The 11,665-nt window shown below is 40.8% G+C and overlaps 1 protein-coding gene across 1 annotated transcript; it reads right to left on the reverse strand.

Annotated features, from left to right (window-relative positions):
* Nucleotides 1–3,378: 3,378 nt before the first annotated feature.
* On the reverse strand, nucleotides 3,379–5,939 carry LOC117807492 (homeodomain-interacting protein kinase 1-like). Its single transcript, XM_034676812.1, has 8 exons — nucleotides 5,598–5,939; nucleotides 5,244–5,435; nucleotides 4,917–5,098; nucleotides 4,676–4,799; nucleotides 4,442–4,561; nucleotides 4,238–4,321; nucleotides 3,978–4,150; nucleotides 3,379–3,877 (listed from the first exon to the last, which is right to left on the reverse strand). The coding sequence occupies exons 1-8, from the start codon at nucleotides 5,817–5,819 to the stop codon at nucleotides 3,484–3,486; spliced, it is 1,491 nt and encodes a 496-aa protein (XP_034532703.1). The 5' UTR covers nucleotides 5,820–5,939; the 3' UTR covers nucleotides 3,379–3,483.
* Nucleotides 5,940–11,665: the final 5,726 nt, after the last annotated feature.

Genomic DNA, 11,665 nt, shown 5'->3' on the forward strand with positions numbered 1-11,665 from the left:
GGAAAAGAGACACATGCACACACTCACACATACACACACAATTATGAGATGTCATAGGAGAAATATGTACATACCTCTTGAATTGTCAACATATTGACCATTTCACTCTATTTTTACCACCCTCTCCCCTGCTCATTACCCAGACTGCCTCACAGCTTGGTTGTGAGCATACAAGAGCAGATCAGATGAGTTAAATGACAGGCAGCTCTCATCCCTTTGTTCATTAGTTTGAGTGGAGTGGAGGAACAAAGGAAAGAGGGAATGGGACAGGATGGAAGAAGAAGTATTTGCTGTTTATAGCTCATGCATGATTCTGGCTTTGTGATTTGACATGCAAAGCAGATGTGACTAAGATTAAGTCTATTTGCCTTGAGTTGATGGTGGAATACTATAGACTGTATAAACAATGGAGGTAGTATCCGTGACGTCACCTGTCTGTTTTTGAAGCGCTGTTTTGAAGCCAATCATCGGCGGGAGGCGTACTGGAAAGGCTGAACTCAACCTAACTGCTGTCTAGCTAGTGTGAGATAAAGAGGCAGGCTATGAGCCTCTTAGTCAACAGCTAGTGTTCCCACCAGTCAGTCATGTTCTTAACTCGTGATCTTAATATCTTCTGAACCGTTGCGTTACAAAAAATTTCACCCTCCATACAGTGTGTGCCAATCAAGAAATGACCTATCCAGACTACACCTGTTTTTTTTTGTACCAGGCTGTAAACATCTTTATTTATGCAGTAGAGATCGTCTTTTTTAAATTGGTGTGTATGTGGTTTCCGGTGTTTCTGCAGCCAGCCTCAAGCGGGTGCTCGATGAACTGCAGTTTATAACACTTGGGACCAGAGGTTGTTGCTTGTGGAATACCCGGCATGTAAAACATGTGGCCCATCTTCAGAGGAGGGTCTTTCATTATCAGTCAATGTGCAATTTGGTCAAGAGAAAAGGTTTCAGCAGGGAGAGTGCAATCAAGATGTATGTAGGTACCTAAGAGGATGAAACATTCTGCATTCTCTCTTATTTTAGTTTCAGCTACTTAAAAAAAAAATACATGTGATTATGAAGGATGTCTGATGATAATTTTGTATACTTAATCTGCTTTGAATTTGTTTTTCAGTCATTATTTTGTTACATGATAACACAATATGACTGAGTCAATATAATCTGAACACTAAAAGGCAATAAACCATAGTACTAAATCACTGATCCCTCTCTAAGGTCTTAACCAATCAATCTGTAGAGCTGACTCATGACATTCCACATTGACCTACAAGCTGTCCCTGTATTTGTTCTCATGGGGGCTGTAGTGTGCGTAAAGGGTTACAGTTCAGCCACCAGCCTTCGGCCCAAGCATGAATCTGTGTCCCCACATCACTGACTCTGATTAACAGAGGAGTCTTCTGAACCTGAGTAAAAATTAATTTAGACTGTAACCTAAATATCCCCTGGATCATAACAACAGGTTAAAACAGAAGTGAGGAAGAGAAGAAAGATAGTAGGATAGGATTGAAGCTGCCACAGATGGTTCACCTGTATGTTTGCTCTCAGTGAAGATAGTGTTTAAGGGACAACCATGAAAGAGGTGGCACCAGTGTAATTCTATGTACATATCCTTTACTGGATTTACTAAATTACAGTCTGAGTCACTTAACAGAAAACATTAAACTTTTACTTTATTTTGATCACAAAATATGATTTTTTTTTTTCATTTTTAATATTAAATTTCAGAACACATTTGGGTTTGGACTTTTGGTCTGAGAGCAGAACATTTTAAGATGTCATCTACGATTTGGGGAACTAGTTAGTATTACTCATGTTTATGCTTCCTTCCATATAGTAAGATCCACTTCACTGATCTAAGAAAGTTGATTTAGAAAATGAATTAATAAAATGATTGTAGTGTCAGCCTTAAATAGGAACGAGATGAAAATTCCACATTCAGATGTTTGTCTTCTATTCTGATATGCACAAAAAGTGCTAAATAAAAGTGGTTGAACTCCAAAGGTGCTTACCTCTCTGCTTTTTTAAAGTTTTGTGTGTACATGGTGTTCAACTCGTTTCCCTTACCCTCTTCCAAAGCCACATTTTACATTCCAGTCAAAGACGCTCGAGCTCCCTTGGGGACCTTGTTGATGTGCCCAGAACAAGCTGAACATTTGTTATAAAGTGGCTTTGCAGCCCTGCAAATGAGAAGTCCCAGACATCTGAAAATTGCTCAGCCACCCCTCCTGCACATAAAAAGCTTTCTGTTACCTCATTTTTCAGGAGAGTCTCTCTCTCTCTCCTTCCTCTCCCTATCCCTTTAATTTGCTTCCTTCCTGTCCTTTACTCAGAAATGTATTTGTATCTCAGTTTTTTCCCTTTCTCTTTATCTATAATGGTTTCTTTTTCATTCTCATGCACTGTATGGATGAGTATGACCCCTTCATAAAAGAAGGGATGCTTCCAGTCAGATCCCTCACAGGGTGTGTGGGTGTGTTGGCTGCAGGCTGGTGTGTGGGTGTCCTGTGTAAATATAGGAGACCTGTGTGGCTCTCAGCTCTAAGTAATAGGTTTCTATATAGTTCTGGGCAGCTCATTCACTCCCAGCAACACCAGGGTCAACCACTGTGCTTCATACTGGATCCTGCTCAGCATCATGTGGTATGCTGTCTCTTCACTTTCCCATTTTGGAACAGCATGTTTGTAGAAGCTCCTGTGAGAAGTTTTTAGCTGGTTACAAAACAGACGAAAATAAAAACTGGTGTCTTAGGCTGTGGCAGAGTTTTTTCTCCTTGTTTGGTTGTTTCACCTCCTCTCTGCCCTTGTCCCCTCTGTCCTGTGTGTGTGGTGTAGGTGTGGCTCACTGCTGCTTCTGCAAGGGGACACTTCTGTCAACAATCTGCTCACCAGTGCCTCTACATGGTACACGATCCTCCTGCCACTTCAGTGTTGGATTATTCTTTCGTCACTGCAGTGTTTATCAACATTTATTTGACTGAGGCTTTAAAGACACAGAGGGCTGAACAAACTGTTGTTTTCCTGACATCATTTTACTGCCTCAGCATGAGGCCGATCTAGTGACGCCAGGTGACAAGGGCGCTCTCACTGTTACCTCTTACCCACCTCAGGAAACTGAGACCAACACCAACTTCTCAGACCCACATGATGAACTCATAAACAAGAAAACACAAGCGCCCACATGATCGTGCTCACTTGCACCCTAACAGTGCCACCAACATCAACAGCCTACAGCTGACTTGACTGTATACTAAAACTGCAGCCTGTAAGGGAAAACTCCCATGCTAAAAATATAAGCACAAATATCACTTCATGTCTCTTCATCACGTGACACTTAACTTTAAACATCTGTTTTTTATTTCATCAGTTAATCAAATGTCACACAAACAATTCAAGTCATTTTATTTATTGACTTCAGCTTAACATGTGAAAGCTGTATTTCAACAATTTTCAGTAGTAGAAGAAGCAGAGGCTGTCAGAGGTGTTGTGTTTAAGTTTTCTTTTTCATCCTAAACACAGTCCTTATGGCCCGGCTGAAGAACTTCCTGATTCTCCTCAGAGAGCTTCTCTTCACCTCAGCAGTCTCTTCTTTGACTGTTGACCCATCAGTGGCCGACCTCCGCTCCTCTTTATTCTCCTCACTGTTCACCTGTGCTGCACAGCAGCTGACAACTGATTGGTCCTCAGGAGAGGCATCTTTAGCTATTGCATCATCAGACGTGTCATCACAGGAGCCAGGGGAGGCTGATCCTGCAGCATCTGCAGGAAGACAGGCTGGAGTTTCTCCAGCTTTCAGCTCTTCGTCAGGTTCTGTATCAAATATAAGCTCTTCATCGGAGTCGTTACTCTGGCTGAGATCCATTTTATCGTATGAATCATCAACACTGAGAAAAACATGAAAATCAGGCAATGATTAGTATTCAGAGTGTCAGTGTTCATCAAGGCAAGCGTCTATGCAACCTGGCTTGCACAATAGTCACTTACTATATGCTGGTGTCCAGCTCCTCCTGTAGGTGCACCATTGAGATGAACGGGTGCTTCAGGGCCTTGTCAGGACTGATCCTCTGCTCGTGGTCAGTCTGAAGGAGACACTTTAAGAGGCTCAGGAAAGCTCTCTTATCCTCTAGCTCTATGAACTCCTTTATGTCTGGAAAAATCTACATTTGAAACCAAATCAGAAGTTTAGTTTATGCAGAGTAAATGATTAGTAACCCTTTCTTCACCCATTAAAATTTCTCACTTACTGTAACAATCTCATCCAGATGATTGAGAGCCCTCTCACATTCTTTGGGCTCAATCCCAGTGGTCAGCTTGTACTCCATCGGAGTCTACAGGAATAAAACATACAGTACATGTCAGATACTTTGTCCTTCAAGCTCATTCTGAAGAAAAAGATGTTGTTCAGTTACAGCTGAAATAATGCAACAGCGTAGGGACGAGCAGAATACCTTAAGCCACCACTTTGGGTAGTCGTAATGCTGGTTCAGCTTGAAGAACTTATTAGTTAAGCTGCCGGCATCAAGGAGGTGGTCAGCTGGTTGACCGAGGACATCAACAATGTTCCTCATCTAAAACAGATCATAAATAACCATGATACATCACGTCTGTGGTTGGGATTCAACCTATCTGGGACAATATTTCACCATCTGTGCAATCAAATGACAATGTAATGAGTCACTTACCTGCTGGTACTCACAGAGTACCCCAAACAGGTGACAGGAGAGGTACAGGACTGCAAGGACACAACCCAGACTCCACATGTCAATGGCCTCTGTGAAGGGGAGGCCCAGGATGACTTCAGGTGCTCTGTTTGAAAGTACACCATCACATACATGTGTCAGAAAGCTTGAAATACCTTCTGCCTGATCATCCACAGCTGGAACAAACATCTGCGCAAACATGAAGTTTGCAGAATGCCCCTACCTGTACCCAATACCCTGTGCCATCAGACCTGGCCTCACTTCACTGGTGTGAAGTGACAGACCAAAATCAATGATCTTGACTCTGAAGGGCTGGTTCTGATGGTTCACCAGCATGATGTTATCCAACTTCAGGTCAGCATGAATGACACCAATTCCTTTGAGTGCATCAAAAGCTGTCAGCAGCTGCAGGACGAAAGAGGACATGAAGAGGCTTACAGACACGACTGACGAGTGTGCAGAGTACAGGTGCAAAGTACATGTTCTCTTTATGAAGTACAAATCTGTTTCACTTTATTATTTTATTCATCTTTAGACATAAATTCTTTACCTGATGTGCAATTGGTCTTATTTCATTGAGCGACAGAGGATTCTCATGTCTGTCCATCAAAAGCTGGAACAGGTCTCTGTCCAGCTTCTCAAAAGCCAGACAGGTCAGGCCTCTGTGCTCAAACGTCTCAAAGAAGTGAACGATGTTTGTCTTGACTGGGTCAAGAGAACGGATAGCTTCCAGCATTTTGAGCTGTTACAGAAAAGAAAATTACTCTATGTTAACTACACTGTTTAAAATATATCACAAAGTACAAAACATCATTCTGTAAAATGGACTTATATAGCGCTTTTGTAGTCTGTCTGACCACTCAAAGCACTTAAAACAGACTTAAAAGACTTGAAGGATCTATACCTCTCTTTTTGAGGCTCTGCTGTCCTCAGATGTTACAATCTTAAGAGCTACGTCCTTTCCTGTGAATAAATTCACGGACTTGGCAACTTTGCCGAAGCATCCTTTGCCAATGAAGTCCTGGACGAGGTAAGAACTGGTGCTGTTGATGATGATGTCGTTCGGTTTGACCACACAGTCTGTATCTGCCAACAGACGGTGGGATGAGGCTGAACTCTGAGACATTTCAATAACTAAAAGGTTTTCCAAACAAATATACCACAAGGAGATCTTCAACTAACTGGGTTAGTGAATAGTATTGCAGTGAAGGTTTAACTGACTGGTGGTCTTATTTATACCCCTCGGAATTCTACAGTTGTTTTGTCATAATGAGCCCATCATAACATCAGTTCCATTCCAAACAGCTACTTTCTACAGCTAACATGATGATCACTAATGCTATACCACTTTATGCTAACGACCACCTTCTATCAAACAAAACGGCAACTTATATAACTTTAGAGGTTGTTATCAGACTACCAAACCACAAACATAACTCAGAATTGGAAGTCACAAAGACGATTAAGCACAGGTTCAGAAATATAGGTCAACAAATCGTCCAGTACAGGTAATAAAGCGGCTTGCTAGGTCAGAGAAAAATTCAGCAGCAGGCTCCTTTTTGTGAACATAACATATCCAAAGGTTTTACCCCATGTATGGAGATTTAGTATTACAAAACAGTATTGCAAATAGCTGCTCTCAAGAATATTTGAAATTCATATTCATCCATCCATCCATCCATCCATCCATCCATCCGCTTTTCCGGGGTAGGGTAACGGAGGTAGCAGTCCAAGCAAATTGATCCAGACATCCCTCTCCCAAGCAACACTTTCAAGCTCCTCCTGAGGAATCCAGAGGTGATCCCAGACCAACTGGGATATATAATAAAATATATATAAAATTCATATAGAATATTAAAGTTGAATGTGTAACTAATCATTACTGAACATCTGAGTGAAAACATCTATAACTATGTAAAAACTCTGTTTAAAACCAGCTTTTTTTTTTCAATTCAGACCATCTCTCACGTCTGTGTGGGCGTGGCAGCTAACTTTTGATTAGCACGTGAAGTGTGTTCACAGCCTGCTTGTTTAAGCCTTCTGACTCTGAATCTATCTTTATTCCATTCACATAATTGTACTTTAATGTGACACCAACAGATCTACATGTATCCACAGATAACCAGGTTCACCTGAATAAAAAACGAGAGAATATAATACAAGACAATAATATGACACCTTGGTTACATCCTCCCCTCCTAAATCCATGCACGTCCTTTATCAGGACAAGATTTGGTCACACTGCTATCCCTCAAAGCATTAGCACAGGCTGTAGACAGAGGTGGTCTGAGGTGGTCACTTTCTCATGGACATGCACTTTGTTCCTCTCAGCTGTTTTCTGAGCATTTCTGGAAGCTATTTGATAGCTCTCCTCCAAGCAGGACCTGAGATCTTGCATGTATTGAGAATGAGATTGATGCTGACCCTCCTTAACATGTGAGTCAAAAGCAAGATCCACAGACAGTCAGGTTGAACTACTAAGACGTTCATAGGGAGTGAATCCAGGGACTTGGTTACAGGTAAAGTTGTAGGCATGAACCAAGGCTTTTACATAATGTTTCCACTTTGACTTTTGTTTTTTCTCCAGAGTTCCCAACATGCTGAGTAGAGTACGGTTGAACTGCTCTACAGGGTTACCTTGTAAATCATAAGAAGTTGTTCGTACCTTTTGGATGCCAGAAACTCACATAAATCTTTGATCAGTCAAGACTCAAAATCAGGACCTTGATCAGTATGTAACCATTCAGGGATTCCATAACACACAGTACAATTATCTCACTAACTATCTCTCTGACTCAGAAATGCAACTGCAGACTTGGTGAAAAGATCAGTTAACACTAGAACCACTTTGGTATCACTGGCACACCTGATACCAAGCACACCTGCTGCAGGTAGGTGACCAAGCAAACACTGTGCCCCTCAAATAATAACTCTAGTATCTATAAATAACAATCATCGTCACTGGTCCTGCCTGCTTTCCTTGCTTTTCACCTGTTCTCCGTGCGTGTCTTGCTGTTGAAAAGTGCAGATCAAGTGAGGGCTTACATTTATGTTCCAAGGAAGTGAAATTGATGACAGAACCGATGACGTACAGGGGCTGAGATTAAGGTAATTGGTCAAATTTGCGGGAAAGTTGCAGTGATTGTATAAAAATGTCAAGGTGTTGATAGTTGCGATCGTGAATCACAACTTCCTGGAGGGACTGACTAAGAGCCTGCAATGGACTATGTGTGGGTTTGGGTATGTGTATGTGGTATGTACAGGCTGTTGCAGGGAAAAACTTCACTGTAATTGACAGCACTTCTCAGCTTGTGGTGATAGAACTGGAACAAGCACAGAGCGATCCTCACTCCTCGTTCCTTCCATCCTCTTATCCTTTTTGTCCCCGCTCTTGATTAACTGCACCTTTTCATACGAGCATGAGTAGTTCCTCATTCATGCATTGAGCTTATTAACGTAAGCCTGCCTTTGCTGAGTACCTTTCAAAATAACAATTACCAAGAGCGTTATACAAAACAAAGGCGTAAATCACATTTATTGAGAACAACAAAGGAAAATGAATGAGATAGAGATAAAATCCTAGGCAAGAAAGAACATGTCATTCAATTCCAGGTTCATATGCATTCCCATAGGGATATATTCAGTTTCCATAATTTTGCAGACTTCATATTCATGCAGTTTCAGCTTCTCCTCCCTAATTACCTGCATCTTTTTCAGCCTTCAAGGAAAATGCTTCTCTTTGTGTGCACTGTTGGTATGTGTGTGTGTGTGTGATGGTATGAAACTATCTCTGGCTTATGCTAGGTGTCTAAGCCCATATGGTGGGCTTTGAGGCTGATAGCAAAATCTTCTATTTCTAGTGCTCTGCCATTTCCCCTCACATTGGTCTACCAGCTCTCATTCCTTTCCATGTGGAATCCTAGCAAAGCATCAAGAGGAATTGAAGGCTGCTTAAGATTCAAGTTTCCCCCACTCACCCACTGAAGCATCAGATTTTTGTCTGTAGAGTCATACCTTCCCCTTTCTCTTGCCCCTATTATTTTCATCGCACACCTTTCCTCCTCTTTTCTTGTTGATTCTCATCACCTTTTTAATCTTGTAACTGTTCTCTCTTATTTCATGTCCCTCTCATTGCCTGTCTTTATATGAATGGTAATTTCGGAGTTCAGTCAGTGATTCATCTCCTTTCTGTTCTCTTTTGGCATATACAATGTTTCCTGTTTTGTGTCCTGCTGTTTCACCTCATACAAGTTTTATAAGCTGAGCTGAAGCTGCTCACTCAGCCTTTGCTTTCATTTGGGGCCTTTATACTGTAACACCCAAACAATAAAACCCAAGTATTATAGATGCTATGAGACAGGTGGAAACACAGACCCAGTTCCTGCAAAATAATGTGACTAGTTAAAGCCATTTATGTGAAACACAGTGTGACAGGCACCTCTTTAAAACCTCAGTAATATCTTACTTTAGGACAAGCATCTTTTGTCACTGACCTGTCTTTCTACGTCTGTCTTTTGTAACCTCTTTTTTTTTACTCTAAAGGGACTTAAACAGCAACACTGATGGTAACTCCTCCTGTGAAACCAGCCTGCATGTGTGTGCTGCAGGGGTGATGGAGAAGCAGCCTGGTTGATGAATGACCGCCCTTCAGGGCGGATGTCACAGTGTTAGCTGGAGGCAAAAACAAAGCAAACCTGGAGGCAAACACGAATCGCCACAGGGTGGTGGACAACATAGGATTCTTAAAATGTTGTCTTGTTGTGTTGTTGGGTGTCAGAATAGAGGAGTAATAGTAAAGTCTCAAAACTGAAATTCGACCCTGTAGCAGCCACCACTGCCCAACAATAACAAAGACAAATTGAATGAAGCATTAGTTCAGGCATTAGTATGTACTTTCACTGATGCCATCTGTACTCAGCAAGGGGTCTTTGTACCTTTTGCTCTCCCTACCTTGGCTTTTCATGTATGCACATAACACAGAGGGAAGGTGTGTTCTCCTCACCTCAGGCTTGGCATTCCACGTTGGCACATGGAAGGGCATGGAGCTCCCAGAACAGAGCCATACTGCTAAATATAACTTTTTTCATGCAAATCGATACTGTGTATCTCTTTGACGTGAGTAGTCCTGACTGAACTTTGGTGAAACATGATGAGATGATTGGGGGTTGCTCTGCATCCTGCTAAGCCCCATTCCACAGAAAATATCAAACTGCTTACTAACACTAAAGTGGTTCATGAAGCACCAAGGTGAGGAAAGAGTGAGAGGAGACTCTGAGAGAAGCAAATAAAAGTTAAAGGAAAATAAGAACAAGCAAAAATAATCATGAGACAAGGTTATTAATGATGACTGATGTCATCTGGTAGGTATATATAGATATAAAATATCAAACCAAACAAAAAAAATATTAATAAGAAAAATAATAAAGTTAAAGGTTGGAATAAAATCAGATGGCAGATGAGTTGAACTATGATTTTTAAATTTGACTGCTTGGTTCTGTACGGATTTTTTTAGGGGGAGTTGATGCATATCCACCTTTTATCCGCTTACCAGTCAGTAGATGTCTAGCTGTTCATCTTCCACATATAGTGCCTCTGACATGCTGGATAGAGAACACTGAACACTAGTCACATGTTGAAATCTGGTGGTTTGGAAGTTTGTTTTTAAAACTACACTAAAGGGTGAAAGTTTATGAAAATTTAATTCTTGCAATTTCATGTTTTTCACTATTGTTACATCTGCCAAAGGTTTACCTCTCATGAAGCACATTTGCCTTTTAACAACGTCAGATTTACCACTCCAAATCTTTTACATTGGAGGGAGAAATATGTTTTAGGTTCCCATAGAGGCAATCAAAAGACAGCTTATTATGTTTAGCACTGTGTTGATTTTGACAAGTGAAATAGTGTTCTCTAATAGATGATTTAATCTGCAGTTAGAATTATATAAAGGTAATACCAAGGCAAAACAAAGTGATCCGAAAAGTTCTGTCTCTAACTCACGTTTTATATTTCCAGGTGATTTGTCTTAAAATAGTTTATAAATAAGTCTTTTAAATTTGATATAATATTCTAAGCATGTCTTGCAGATGCTGACGGGTACTTTGTGTTTCTGTATTTGGCACTTTGGGAATAGGAGCAGGCTGTGATGTACTGCCTCCTGTATGGACCATTGTGTCTGTTATTGAATTTCAACTCTATGTGGGAGGATAATGTCAGGCCTGACTCAAGTGAGCTGATCTTTTGAAAGAAAAATCGCAGCTTGAGTGCTCCTGGACACATACAATAGACACAGATACACAGTGAAAAAAAATGAGAAGTCCAATTCCTCCAGCTTATTAGAGAATAGAGATATGCTTTAAGTTTATAAAGGGAGAAGAGCAACAAACTGCAACAACATAGAGGTTAAAACTTGGCCCATATATAATGTGGATTTATGCCAAACAGACCCTTAAATCAGCTTCATTCAGCTGTTATCCAGCAGAGGTATTTGATATGAGGCCAGTGTTTTTCTCCTCGGCTGCACCGTTGAGACTAAGTCAGAGTGACCAATGCTGCTGTAACTGACAGTGTTATCATGTTAGATTTGGCTCGAGTACTTTAAACTGGATCCTTTTATTGGTGCATCAATACCTTTACCTGTCGTTGTTCTAGACAAAACAATCTCTTGGTTTTCTGCCAACATGTGTTTTCAGTTACTCCAACACCTCACATCAACAAACAAACTTTTATTTATATGGTTGAATTAAGGTGTACCTTCTAGAGATTATTTCTGACAGCTTCTATTTTATCAGAAATCTAACCCTTACTATGCACCCAAGTCAAGTCAATTGGATCACCTGGCTTCTTTCACATCATTGGATCAATGTTTAATATTATTGGCTCCATGTAAGTGTAGATTTCAGTCCAAGGACATGAAAGCTAGGATGTTTAGGGGAACATTGTTAGAAACTGAGCATCTGTGTCCATGAAACA

The sequence above is a fragment of the Notolabrus celidotus genome, chromosome 2 (genome assembly GCF_009762535.1).
Source record: "Notolabrus celidotus isolate fNotCel1 chromosome 2, fNotCel1.pri, whole genome shotgun sequence".
In the NCBI taxonomy this organism is placed as follows: Eukaryota; Metazoa; Chordata; class Actinopteri; order Labriformes; family Labridae; genus Notolabrus; species Notolabrus celidotus.